The sequence below is a fragment of the Cyanistes caeruleus genome, chromosome 14 (assembly GCF_971803275.1).
Source record: "Cyanistes caeruleus chromosome 14, bCyaCae1.hap1.1, whole genome shotgun sequence".
Taxonomy (NCBI): domain Eukaryota; kingdom Metazoa; phylum Chordata; class Aves; order Passeriformes; family Paridae; genus Cyanistes; species Cyanistes caeruleus.
In genome coordinates this window covers 12,501,142-12,515,011 of record NC_141714.1, presented here as the reverse complement: position 1 = coordinate 12,515,011, position 13,870 = coordinate 12,501,142, and the positions used below count along the sequence as shown (strand labels likewise).

General features: G+C 43.8%; 1 protein-coding gene across 8 annotated transcripts in view; it reads right to left on the bottom strand.

Moving 5' to 3' along the window:
- Window positions 1–10,684, bottom strand: part of KLHL13 (kelch like family member 13) — a 78,556-nt gene extending 67,872 nt beyond the window's left edge. The window contains exons 1-3 of one of the 8 annotated variants that reach the window (XM_086850206.1): window positions 10,601–10,678; window positions 7,014–7,107; window positions 425–489 (exon numbers count right to left, since the gene is read on the bottom strand). Coding sequence is in view for 3 of the 8 variants with exons in the window: in XM_086850202.1 (XP_086706328.1) it covers window positions 425–489; window positions 7,014–7,058 (110 nt within the window). In the remaining 5 variants the exon portion in view is untranslated. Of the gene's footprint in view, window positions 1–424; window positions 490–7,013; window positions 7,108–10,600 lie in introns of all 8 variants that reach the window. The other 7 variants (XM_086850202.1, XM_086850210.1, XM_086850203.1 and 4 more) reach the window with 7 other exon arrangements.
- Between the last annotated feature and the right edge of the window lie 3,186 nt (window positions 10,685–13,870).

Here is a 13,870-nt window from a genome sequence, read left to right as displayed (position 1 = left end):
TTTGCACTCAAGATAGCCCATGACAATGGAGTATTGATATAATTATACACCAGGTAACAATTGTATCTCACAGTATAATTACACATGACAGGAAAACATCCTTCAGCTACCACCTCAGTCATTTCCTAATGCTCCACCCACAGCAGCTTCCCACCTCCAATGCCATGCTGTCTGCAGACATTTCCCCACTGCAGTGTCGCCAAGAATGCTCCCCTGCTGATCCACCCCTCTGACCTACTGTGCTGCCTCTGTCTGGAGAGATGGGAGCACCTCCACACCGAGCTACACAACACATTGCCTGCTTGTGTTAACTGAACATGGATTCCACTGGAATTCCACATGGATTCCACAGGAATGGTTCCACTGGGGTTTAAGTCGATAAAAGAAAACTATTTGCATACACAAAGTATCTCAACTTTCTTACTGTTCATGGCAGGATCCCAGGGCTATGTTTCGCCATTCCCAAGTAGTCCAGGTTAATTTTGACATCTAGAACAAGGTTTGGGAAGAGAAAAAAATTGTCACACACGTTTGCACACTATTATCTACTGTACATGCTATTTTAAAGAACTGCAGGGCACAGCATCTCCAACAGAATTAACTATTGGCTTCTGCAGCCCTCTGAGCTCTGTCTCTAGAGCTAGTGGAAAATTGGATAGCCCCGCTTCTTGCCTGAAGGGAAAGTTCACATAACTCACTAAAAATCTGTGGCATCCTGCTCTTTTCCATGTGATGGAACATTTCATACAGAATCCCACAAGATCACAGCTCCACATAAAAATCAATTTCAACAGTAGCACAAAAGAAAAGAAGTCAGCTCTAATTTTTTCCTCTGAAGCTACTCAGGCAATCACTGTCTCAGAATCACAGCCACCATTTCATGTCAATCACGAAATGCATACAAGCCACAGGAGGTACAGAAGTCCTAACAGAAGTAATACCTTGAACTGTGATCCCAAGCCCCCTTCCCACAAATTCCCCCAGCAGCTGTTACCACAGCAGGAAGCTCTGGCTGGGCTTGCACAGGGAGCACCAGTCACAGCAGAGCTGAAATAGCACAAAGTTATAGTGAAAAGTCATCTTACAGTCATGAACAATGGGCTAGAGGGATTTAAGAGGAGACACCACATTTCTTTTTAATGCTGAAAATACAGCACAACCAATTTGAAAGGGATTTAGGCAGTTACACCCAAACACAAGGAGCAATCAACAGTGCTGTTATTTGTACTGGCATTAATTTTTTTTAATTCATTCTAACATAAAGCAGGGTGAAGAAATGCTGGCAATAATGCTACTGGCTTTCGTTTCTTCTGCATTTCCTCTCAGAAATGAAAAAAATGGAAACATTGCACTCAGCAACCCATATTCTCACACTGTTAGGACCAGTAAGTGAGGGTCACTTCTATAGTTCAATGAAAGAACAGTATTTTTTTAATTACAAGCCCTTGCCAATCAAATTATGCATCCAGTTAAAACAATGAAGCAATATTAACAACAAAATCACGTAGGAAAATGCAGGTTACCAATAATCATGGATCAGAAGCACTATGGGACATTTAAATTTCTTAACCAAAACAAAGGGTTTACCCCTTTGAAAATGAGAGGCTACGGCAGTCTTATTTCATGAAGCTTTTGACACTCTTCCTTAAAATGTGACAAATTATTTTGCTTTTATGTATGCACAGTTATGGATGGCATCAATCAGAATGACTCAAGTTCCAGAACTAAAATACCATTATGTCAGGAATGACACACACAGCTCACCAGGAAGCCTCTTGCACAGTTTGTTTTGGTGAAGAAGGCCAGAAAGACATGAACTTAGAAAGTAGTTTCTGGTGGCTTATTTCCTTTAAAACTAGGAGTAAGATCCAGCTCCCCCCCTGCCCTAAGAGCACATTTTTCCCCACCTGCAGGGTGGCAGAGCCGTGTCAGGCTGCTCCAGTGCCACACACCAGCGCCACACTGCAGGGCCTTGTGGAGGGCTCTTAGCAATGACAAGCTCAAACAACGTCAGACTTGTTAGACACATCTGGGATGGCACTGAAACAATAAAGTCAATACAAAGATAGAATTTTCTCCTCTGACCAGCTCATTTTTAGCTCCTCCCATTTCTTTTTCTGACATTATTTATTCCTGACTCCTTGTAAAGTAATGTTGTGCAACCTCTTACTTGCACATTCACGTTTTCCAGCCCAACTCCCTCCTACCATTAATTTTTCTAATGAATAAACAATCTGAGCTAGCAGTGAGAGCTGTATGTGTACAGACTCTTCTGTACACACATGGGGAAAACAAGACACTGCTGTACAGCAGCCCCACACCACATGCCCTGGCACCTGGCAGCACCACCAGAAGGATGCCAGCACTGCCATCCCCTGCTTCCACACAAAATATGTCTAAATTTAATCACTTCTTTCACTCCACACCAGCAGATCATTACAGCCTAACCAGAAAATACACTCATTCCCCATGAGGATGATGAAGTGGGATTTTCTTATTTCAGCTGTAATCGCTGGGTTATTTGCAAGGAGAAGCCACACTTCTGCCTCCGAGCAGCCCTTTAGCTTGTGAATCTCTGCCCTAGGTTTGGATCTCCTCCTCTAGGAACAGCTGTGCCATGGAAAAGCTCAGCACCCTTGGCTGCTTGTCCCTGCTCTCTGCCATAAGGCTCCAGCTGAGCTGCTCTTAAGTACTTTCTAACCTATTTACTCAGGATCAACCAATACAAAGAGTGATTATTTAGGCTGTTTAAACCACTCCAGCTTATTTTGGTTGACATTCTGCAGAAGAGCTCACATAAATGTCTAAGCTGCCAGAGGTAAAGTTTACAACCCCCTTACTGAAATATTTTCTCCTCCTACAAATTAGGAGTGATAGCCAACAGCAAGGGAAAGAGCAGCAGACAAGAAATCCCTGCTGTCATCCCAAAAGAAGCCAGGGCATTTGGCACACTCATTATCACCGAAGAAATCAATTTTAAGAGGAGGGCAAGTCCAGTGCACATCTGCTCAGCCCTTTCTCTCAGAAAAGACGTAACTTGGAGCTTCATGAGACAGGACAGCCAGGTGAGCACATACAGTAATACTTCACACAAACCTGTGCCTTTGGAGGAAGGCAAGAGATGCTGGTAAAGCCCACCACATCACCCTAAGGCAACAAGAAAGAGAAAAATGTTCCCACCACAGGCTAGACTGCTTGCTTACTAAGGTGTTACCAACAGTGATAACTGTTCCTTTATATAGTCCTACCCAACCCCACCCACTGCCACCAAACACCAGAAAAATAATCAGTGGAATCAGCAGCATAGCAAGATTTGGGAACAGAAACTGCCTTTTTGTTCTGCACACAGGAGGCACTATCACAACAAGGTCATGGTGCATCACTGTGGCTCTTAATTATCATCAGACAGACATACCAGCTAGAACACTACAAAAAAAATTATAAGGAATTGCAGTAGGAACACAAAACCTCAGAGTCCCTACCTTCTTTCTAAAGGGAAGTGCTAGGGAGGTTATTTTAAATGAGCCATGGTTCATTTAGAGTGTCACAGCAAATTTGTCCACATATCAAAATTTACAGTAAGACCAGGTACTAAACCATTCCTGAAAAAGATTAGCAAAGATAGAGGCCAGGCTCTCTTGTAGCAAGTGATACCATCAACATCACTGAGATGAGTGATGAGCTAACAACACTTCTACCAACCCCAAGACAGGTGATAAAATGATCATCTCATTACTCTTATCCTCTAAAAAACAGAACTCTGTTTGGACATTAAGGACTAAATTCTCAGACTCAGGAGTAAAATATGGCACCAAGTCTCATTTGGATCACAAAACTCCCCATGATAGTCCTTTTATCATTACAGATTTCAGTGTTTGGTACTGCCCAAACCTAATAAGGAACAAATGACAGTGAATGCTGACACTTCCCCGTGACAAATGAGCAACCAACAATAGACTGGTCAGATTCGCAGAGCCACCAAGGGAGCATCGTAAGGCAGCTCAAGCAACCTGGTAAATTTAATACTGCTGATTTATCTAGATTTATCCTTAAATTCATTTGTAGTTTAAGTATTTCATTCCTAATTTCCAGCTTCAATGTGTAAGCTCGCAAAGTCTTTTGTTTGTATGTCTCATAGGACATACGCCCTGGTGGAAATACTTTAATTCCTGTATAAAAACAAGCTTTGCTTAGAACAGCAAACACAAGAGCCCAGATTAAATTTCTAACCATTAAATCATTGCAATATTATAAATTCAACATTATCGAGAGCAAAAGTGGTAACACTGTTACTGATAAAAGCTTCCAACATAAACATGCAGTAAAATACAGTTGTTACTAAGTGTCAGCAATGCAACCTCACATGTATTTTGTAACTTATAGTTGCTACTACTCAAAGTTACTAACACTGAGCTGAAGGATGATAGGGGGGCGGTAGGCATAAACTATTAGCACAAGTCTACAATTCTGGCACCATGGTGGATAATCATCTTCTAAAAAAAAAAAAGAAATATATATACAGAACACATGCCCACGTCTGTAGGATTCTAGTGCCACTTGCAGCTTTCTTTAAATAACGGATGTGCTACTCACTTCCTCAATTCTATTCAAAATCTGTGGGCAGCCATAAACTTGCCCAGAACCATGTGTTTTGTAACACTGAAGCTGGTTGAGAGTCAGGCACTGTGAAGCCAGAAGTTGACAAGGCAGAAAAACAACCCATTTCTCCCTCCTGCTCCCTTCAAGAGCCAGGTATCTGTCAGCAGGATGCAGGCCAGTGTTTGAATCCTCCAGAACTGAGAAAAAGTTTTCCCGCTTCCTTAATGTAGTGTAGAATTTCTGCTTTAATACAAACATTTACCTGAAAACATCAATTTAAGTGTTACATGGATCATTCTTCCTCACAGATGGAAAGCTAATTGGAGAACAGCAATCCCAGGGAGAACTCTTTAAAGGCATCTGGAAACATGACAAGTTTGAAGTGGGAGCAATGCCCTGGTCCTGCTGAGCTGAGTTTGATGCTTCATCCCCAGCATCTGCCAGGAGAAGCCGTGCTGCTTTCTCTCCACTCACCTCCTGACAACACAATTCCTGCCTCTACCTGTGAGAGCAATAGCAAGGTGTAGCCACAGGGTGAGTTAGCAAACTGATAAAAACATTATTGAGTGGGTAAGTTTCCCATGAGCACAGCAGCATGAAAGAAATCATCCTGCAATCACTCAAGCATTAGCTCTGCCAGCGGAGCTGCAGCAGGAGATCAGGCACAGGGCAGGACCACCCAGAGGCACATCTGATGAAGTACCTGCAGCACCAAACTGTCCCCAAAGCCTCCAGCATTAGATTTTGCTGTCTGAGTGTAAATCTTCTACTTAATTTTCAATCCCTAACAAGTTCATGAGGAAGTTTAAAATATAAAATAAGTATTTTGCATTGTTTTCTTACAGAATTATTTCAAAATGTAAAAAACATACTGTGATGATGTATGACAGAACCAGAGGTTCAACTTTAGAAAAGCCAGTACAGTAAAAACATGCCGAGTATTTCACATCATCATCTTAACATACTGCTGGGTACCCTCCCATTAGTATTATCAGATAAGGTCAGTTATTCAAAGGAATCAAAGTTCTCACAGTACTAAATTAAATGCATGTGGAGGAACACATTCAACTTAAACCAGAACACACCACTCACATGGAGATCCCAAAGAACAACCAGGAAAAAGGAACCAGGTTGAAATTCACATTTATCCTTGGGGTTTTTTTTCAGCCTATAAGATTCTAATATTTAATCATAATCACTCACACTCATTCTGCTGAATTTTTTCATTACGTGGCACCTTCTTCGTAACAATTTGCATTTGACCAGATGGTTATGGTGTGAATTAAGCTCATTTACCATGCACCATGGTTTTCACTTGTCAAGATACTAAATCCTGGTCTGCAATTTCTGAATAATGCACTGATAAAATGAGTTTATTTTCCTCACCAAGGAAAAAAGAACAAAGTTCTTCCCCCACTGCCCTGCAAAGATGGAAATTAACATTCATAACAAGACTCACGTGATGAGTAGCTGAGCACTGCAATATTTGTTGGAACACATACTTTTTAAGTCCTGCAAGCAAGGATAGGCACTAAGATCACCCCATCCTTAGTTTTAACCATGAGATCCATGCAACACATTCTTATGAGCTTTGTGCCAACTGTTTTTCTTCTTGTGAGGTGGAACAGCTTAGACAGGACCTCTGTCCTAAAGCAGCTTACACCTCCCACTTCAGGCAAATAAAGAGACTTCTGAGAGGCAGGACAAACAAGTCCATATGCCAGGAGGCAGGAGCCAAAGCAAGTGTCTGACATCATGGGTAAATAGTCCTGCTGCTTTGCCTACTGACAGCCAGTTCTGCTCTGGTCCCATCCACACCTGCACAAAACAGCAGCAGTTTTGCTCTGTCAGTAGCCTTCCACGTGCATCACTGTCTGGGCCCTCTCCAGAGAAGGGACACTCGAGAGGGTCTAGCAAAATGTGCAATGTGACAATTCAAGCAGGCACAGGGCACCTGGTAAGATTGATGCTCTTTAGTAAGGAAATGGAGAAAGGTCTGAAATTTTCCCCCAAATTTAAGCAACTGCAAGTCATAGCAAAAGCTCTAAGAACTTATTTAAATGCAAAACTTCTGTTCACAAGCTATTTTCATTTGTACTTTCTCCTGTACATAAGCATGTTCATATTTTAAATATTTCACATTAAAGAAACCAAGCAGAATAGCTGGCATTGCTGAACAAATCTCACATTTCACAACTACAGAACATACCACACCAAGCAGCTGCATCAGTCACAAAGAAGGTAAAACAAAAGCCCCAAGGAATCATATGACCATTGTCATTAGTATTAACAAAGCACTGTTTCCACAAAAAGAAATCAAATTACATATTTCCTACAGCAAGTTTAAAGCAAAAACATCAATAATACAAATCAGTAGCTGGGGCATTCTTCAAAAAGTAGTACAGCCAACTCACTTGAAAACAGCTTCTCAGAACAGGCATCGAAGACATCAAATTCATTACAGGACACTGAACATGGAAAATCACCCAAATTTTCTTAATTAGGCTTCTGAAAGACACAAGCCAATTAAAGGAGTCAGGTTTAAATTTTGTCACATGTTCAAGCTCCTCCTGGATTCAAACAGACCCCTTCCAGCCTCAAAATCCAAAAGCTATCTTCAGGAAATCCACTTCTGAAACACTTCTGTCACCAACACCAGGTCACACATTCCAATTCCCTGTATCTCCCACCCCAATGCACTTAGAGCCTGGTTCCCTCATCAGAACCCCCTGATACAGGACATAACCTGTCTGTACTACCTGGCATAGGCACACTTGCACCCCAAAACACCTCCTACTGAGTAAGGCCTTCAGAGACAAAGCTTTATGAAAATAATTCATAATAATGAATAATTTCATAATCATAATTCATAATTCAGATAAAACTGGGGAAATTCTCAATTCCCCTGAATGCTCACTGAAAGCATTCCTTTGCTCCCAGAGACTACAATCTAACATTGTTTAATTCCTTCAAAGACACTTTGCTTAGGGCTAGCCAATATACAGAGAAAAATTTATTCTACAGCAGTGCTGCTAATTTATCCACAAAGCTCTAATCTCACAATTTTAATAAACCTGTTGCATCACAAATAGTTAAAAAGAAAACCATGAAAATGTTTCCAGTCAGTACTCTGACAATGCAATACAGCTGTGAGAATTAAAAAAAACCCTGAAAGCAGAGAACCTCGAAAGGAAAGCAGAACATATGTTGCCCCGTCTATTTAAGCTTTTACCTCCCACTCACACTGACACCCATAAACACTATCCCAGATCTGTGATAAAAGCATCCATCCCTATGAACCCAGCCCCAGGCTGTCAAAATCAACTCTGATAAGCTATTAAGAGTCATTAGGAAAGTTTTGCACTATTGATACAGTGAAACAGACAAACACTGAATATGTTCTGAAGCTGCTATTCCTAAAACGCCTCATAATTGTTCAATTTTCGCCATAGTGCAGTTTCACAGAAAGTTTTGCCAGCACAGACATATCATCTAAAAGAGTAATGGGAAAAAAAAAAAAGAAAAAAAAAGCCATATACTAGGCATCACAACCATTTCAGCAACCCAACAACCATGGAAAACACAAGCACTTCTGACAGCTTTGCTTGCGGTGTTTGTGGAGCTGATACAGCGCTAGCAGAAGCACTGAACACACTGCAGATTCCTTTGGAATCTCTAGCAACACCTTCTTTGCAGTGTTGATTAATGATCCCTTCCTAACAGCTGGACCACACCAAGAACATAAAGCCCTGGAGGTAACTTCAGTGATCTCTGATTTCACAGAACAGAGGTTATACCTTTAGATCCAAACAACCAGGGTTTGATCACCATTGTCAAACACAAACCAGTATCGTGTTACACTGAGATACATTCAACATGAGATAGCTTGTTGACTTTTTTTTAAGAACTCCAGAATTTTTCTCAGCCTGTTGGAAAACAAAACAAAATAAAACCATGCTCGTGACAAGAATTCATAGAACAATTTAGGTTGGTAGGGACCTCAAAGACGGGACCTCATCCCATTCCAAGCCCCCTGCCATGGGCAGGGACATCTCCCACTAGAGGAGGTTGCTGAATGCGCCATCCAACCTGGCCTGGAACTGAGGGGGAAAAGGCAAGGCTTTACTTAGTATAACCAATCCCACTGTGCCTCTAGACAGGTCATGTGCCAGCAGAAGAACCCTTCCTGCAGCAGCTACATCTCACTTCCCCTCTGAGGCTCACATGCTGCCCTGGTAGCAATACCAGCTGCACATACTCCCTGCCCTGCTCTGCCCCCACGGCTGCCAGAGACCATCCCAGTGCCCATCATCACCCCACGGACGTGCTCTGCCGGCATCTGGGGGACTCCACTGCAAACCAGATCAGGGAGTCTGGGCATAACCCTTTTCTTCTGGCTGGGTACATTTGCTGATCTGCTTCATAGATCACCAGAGGTTGTGCCAATGATACCGTGAATTGCAGAAGTCTCCAGGCCACTATTCCTGCTGCAGATCAGGTACAGTTGAACTACGGCCTCAGATGACATTCGGTTTAGTGAATCTTTTACAGAAGTGCAGAAGAAATTCTTTAAAGTAATAATAATAAAAAAGCTGGCTGGGGCAAAGTCAGTTTAATTCATTTTTGACACCTAGTGTCATTGGCTCACTAGAAGAAGTCTTGCTTCTTTGAAGCAGAGAAGCTTGCTAATTTGTGCTGGCACCTCACTACAATTTTTTGAACTTTAAAAGTGAAGGAAAATGTTTAGAAGCACAATTTTGAAAATTATAGAATCAAAGAGATCACAAGAAGTGCATTCGGGATAGCATTTAATCCAAGTTACTACACAATTATTTTTTTTACTATCAACACTCTGCAGCATATTCTAGTATTAAACAGGACTGCAGAACAAGCTCTACCATGAAATCAGAGAAGTGGGAAGAGTGCCCTGAAGGTTATTCATTAGCATTATCTCTATGTGTAGCTCACTGGGGAAAGCATAAGGAAAACTCTTCTGTGGCATTCTATTCAAATGTATGAGGCGTATTTAAATGAGTAAGGGATGTATTTCTGATGCAGATTTCACAGCAGGTCCAAGACAGCATCAGTTTCGTTGATACTCAAACATCCAAACTGAAGAGCCCTTTGCCATACAAAATTGAAAATGATGTGCACCTTGCGTCTCCTGAATGATCCAAAGGAGCCGAGCCAGCTCCTAGAGTTTCTAAGTTGGCATCGCACTTTTCATTCGGAGACGAAAAGTCCTGAACAGTACCTACTAAAAACAGAGTTTGGCCTAAATTTTATGCGAACAGTGAGAAGAGGAAACTGACAAGTTAATCACAACCTACAGCTACGTCCCCTTTCTAATGGCTGCATCTCAGAACTAATCCCCAAAACTCCTTCCTGCACCCCGACCTCATCCAGGCTATTTAAAGACCAGGGAACAATAAACACTGACGAGCAGAACGGGCCGGGTGAAGAAAGAGAACGATTACAATGGCTGCACAACAAAGCCTGGAAACGGAGAGTTAAAGATACTTTTTGCGAGCGGCACAAGCGCCGCAGCCCGGTCCGCACACGCCGCCAGCCGCGACCCCGGCCGGGACACTCCCGCCGTGTCCCCGGCCACTGCCGCCGGTGACCCCGCTGCTGCCGGACCCCGTCCCTGCCCCGCCGGGCACGGCGCACCTCGGCTCTGCCCCGGCACCGCGCACCCCTCGCTGGGTACCCGCTGAAATGGGGGCACCCTCGTCTGCCCTCCCTCCCCGCCCGGCGGGGTCCCCCCACCGCCCCCCGGCACAGGGGGCACCGCCCGCCGCCCCTCAAGCGCAGCCGGGACAGCCCGGCCCCGTCCCGCCCGCACGGAGCCCCGCCGAGCAGCCCGGGAGAGCCTCGGGGCAGCCCCCCCGCGCCGCTCGCTGAGCGCGGCCCCGCTCCCCCCGCGGCCGCAGAGGCCCCGCAGCGCCCCCGGGCCCCGAGCGGGACAGAACCGAGCCGAGTCCCCGCGCCTCTCCCTCACCTGCGGCTGCGGCCGCCCGGCCCCGGCCGCGGCCCCGCTCCGGAGCGTCCCCGAGCACCGAGCGCGGCCCCGCTCCCCGCGCGCGCCCGGCCCGCCCCGCCCGGCCCGCGTCACCCGCACGGCGGGCGCGCAACGCGCATGCGCAGGGCGGGGCCACGGGGGCGTGGCTTGTGTGAGCCCCGGGAGGGATGGAGAGAAGAAGGGAGGGGAAGGGAAGGGAAGGGAAGGGAAGGGAAGGGAAGGGAAGGGAAGGGAAGGGAAGGGAAGGGAAGGGAAGGGAAGGGAAGGGAAGGGAAGGGAAGGGAAGGGAAGGGAAGGGAAGGGAAGGGAAGGGAAGGGAAGGGAAGGGAAGGGAAGGGAAGGGAAGGGAAGGGAAGGGAAGGGAAGGGAAGGGAAGGGAAGGGAAGGGGCCACAATATACAGGAGTAGCATGTCTGCCAGCAGGGTTTGTCTCCAGCAGCTTGGTACATCAGAAGAGCTGCTGGAACAGCAGGGACAGAAAGAGGCAGCAACAGTCATAAAATCACAGAATGGTTTGGGCTGGAAGGGAATTAAAGACTGTTTAGTTCCAACCCCCTTGCCATGGTCAGGGACACCTTCCACACGACCAGGTTGCTTCAAGCCCCATCCAGCCTGGCCTTGGACATTTCCAGGAATGGGGCATCCACAACTTCTCTGTGCCAGTGTCTCACAACCCTCAAAGCAGATATTTTCTTCCCAATGTCTAATCTAAACCTACCCCTTTCAGTTTGAAGCCATTCCCCCCGTCCTGTCACTATAGTTCCCAAATAAGAGCCTCTCTCTGTTTTCCTTGTAGTCCCCTCTCAGACACTGACAGGCTGCTCGCCAAGTCCTTGGTGGCCTAGGGAATGCAAGTGACATATACACAAAAACATCTTCTTGTGCTCTCCAGAGGATTCATTTGGGATCAGCAATATTACCACGTGAAAGGCCAGCCCCAAGCTGCTCTCCCACCCATAGTGTTGGCTCCTGAAAAGCTCAGAATTGCTTCACCTGCTCCTGTAATGCTGAATTTTCTTCACAGTCCTCCTCTCTTTTTCATGTGGCCACATCTTTGATTTGGTAACTGCTGTTCTTCTGCCCTTCTGCCTGTATTGTTTCCTGTAAACACATCTTTAATTACTGAACGCCCAACATTCAGCAAATTTTTGACTGCAGGTAATCCTAGGGCAAATAATGCCTTAGTTAAACCCAGTCAACCCTAATGAAGTTATAGGAATTTTAGCAATGCAGTTGAGGGTAGAACTTGGTGCAAAACTAATTATGAAGCCACAGTAACCTTCCAGCCAAGGCGGCAACCAGCTCCTCATGCTTTTAACCCTGGAGGAAAAGTTGAACAGCCCATGAGACCATAACACACCTTTTGAGACTTGTCAATGTCCAACAGCACTTGCTTTTAAACCTCATTTTTATCTGGCCTTTTGTTTTTGCATTAGCTTATCAAAGCAAATCTTAGAGCAAAAGATACCCTGGCTGAGTAACTCTCTAAGAGATTTTGCTATGGGCAGTTTTGGGTTCACTTCTGTTCTCACATCATTGAGAGCAACTGAAGCAAATTCAGGCACAGGGAACCAATTCACCTCTACTCTGAAGCTGACAAGAAAATCAGTATCTCACTTGCAGAAGAAAGCATTTTTTGTGTATATTTTTCCAACTCATGTCCTTGAAAATGATCTCTGGCATGAGCCAGTGCCAGTCTTGACTTATCTTTACAAAACTTCAGGAAGAATTCATCTCTGCTGAGAAGAGACATGGACAGAGTGACATACTGGGTATTACACAAATGCTCCCAAATACAATAACTCCAGTATAGGAATGTGCTCAATCACAACATTTTACAAAAAGGAGGTTGCAGCAGTGGGTTCTTCACCTTTTTCCTTCTTTCTTTCCATTGGAAAAGGAAGTGAAATTTGCCATTTAGATGGCAGTAGCTATAAAACACATGCCACTCCAGATATTCCTTTTTTTTCCCTACTGCTCTTTTGTATCACAAGGCAAGGTAAGGTCTCCAATTCACATTTAACATGGGCTCTTGCCCAAGTTCAAGCCCACACTTCCAACAGCACAGAAACTTCTGATCTTCTTTACTCATTTACCTGGCAAAAAGTGTTTTTTTAAAGCCTAGGTTCCATCTCCTTTCACAATTGAATATTCCTTTTTTTTTTTTCTTTTTTTTTGTTTGTCTGTTTGTTTGTTTTTTAACTAAGGATTTGGCAAATAAATCAAGTGTTTATAGCACTCCAGTGTTCTTCCACCTTAAAAACCAGGCAAGTTTTCCTGGTCTTTACCTGGGACCTCTCAGCACCAAATTCCAGCAGGTATCTGGAAGCCCCCAAGGAGCCCAGCTGTGCAGGGGAGGCCTGCAAAGCTCTGTTCAGCAGACTTAGGCTTTCTCACTAAGGAGTTCTTGAAAATCCATGTAATATGCTTGCTTAGATATTCTATTGTCATTTAAAAACTTATTCTAAGCATACTTTTCTACAAAGCTTTGATGCCTGTTATGTATTTCTCTGCAAGAAATCTACCTGAAATTTGCTGTACACTCTCTGTCAGGCATCTCAAAGTATAAATACAACACAAGACAAATACACAAAATTACTAATACAAAGAAATTTACAAAATAAGTTTTATATGTAATTATAATATATATTACATATTATATTACATTCAGGCAGTATTCACAAGCAATTCCTGCATAAGTCTCCTTACAGAATAGTTCTTTTCAAAACAGCATTCTAAGTATGCTGGCAAATCTGATACTATTTGATAATTATACTGAACATAATTTGGTGTGATAATACATGTTTACAGCATCTAAGAACAGTATAAAAATAACAGTTCCCAGTTCAGGCAGAGCAGGTTTATATCCAGCTCACAATCACTTTGCATTGATATTACAGATTAGAGAGAGCAATATCCATTAAGCAACAATATTTCCTGTTCAGAAATTATACAGCTTGATTTTATCTCAAAACAAAACACATACCCACTGCCACCTGAGCTCAAAACAATTCACTGCGAACATTTGCCATAAACTGTAACAGAATCTGTTACAAAGCAGAACACAGAACCTGGCTAGAGGAGAAACTGAGCTCTGTTAAGTTTCAATTGCTTGTGACAACATTGATTCACTATTTTCAGTTCTGCAGGTAGTAACTGTGAAATTTGATTTGAGCATGTGAGGAGCTGCAGCTCACATGTAGTGAGTACCCACACGAGTTTAAGGCAGCATTTCTGCAGCTCTTTCAA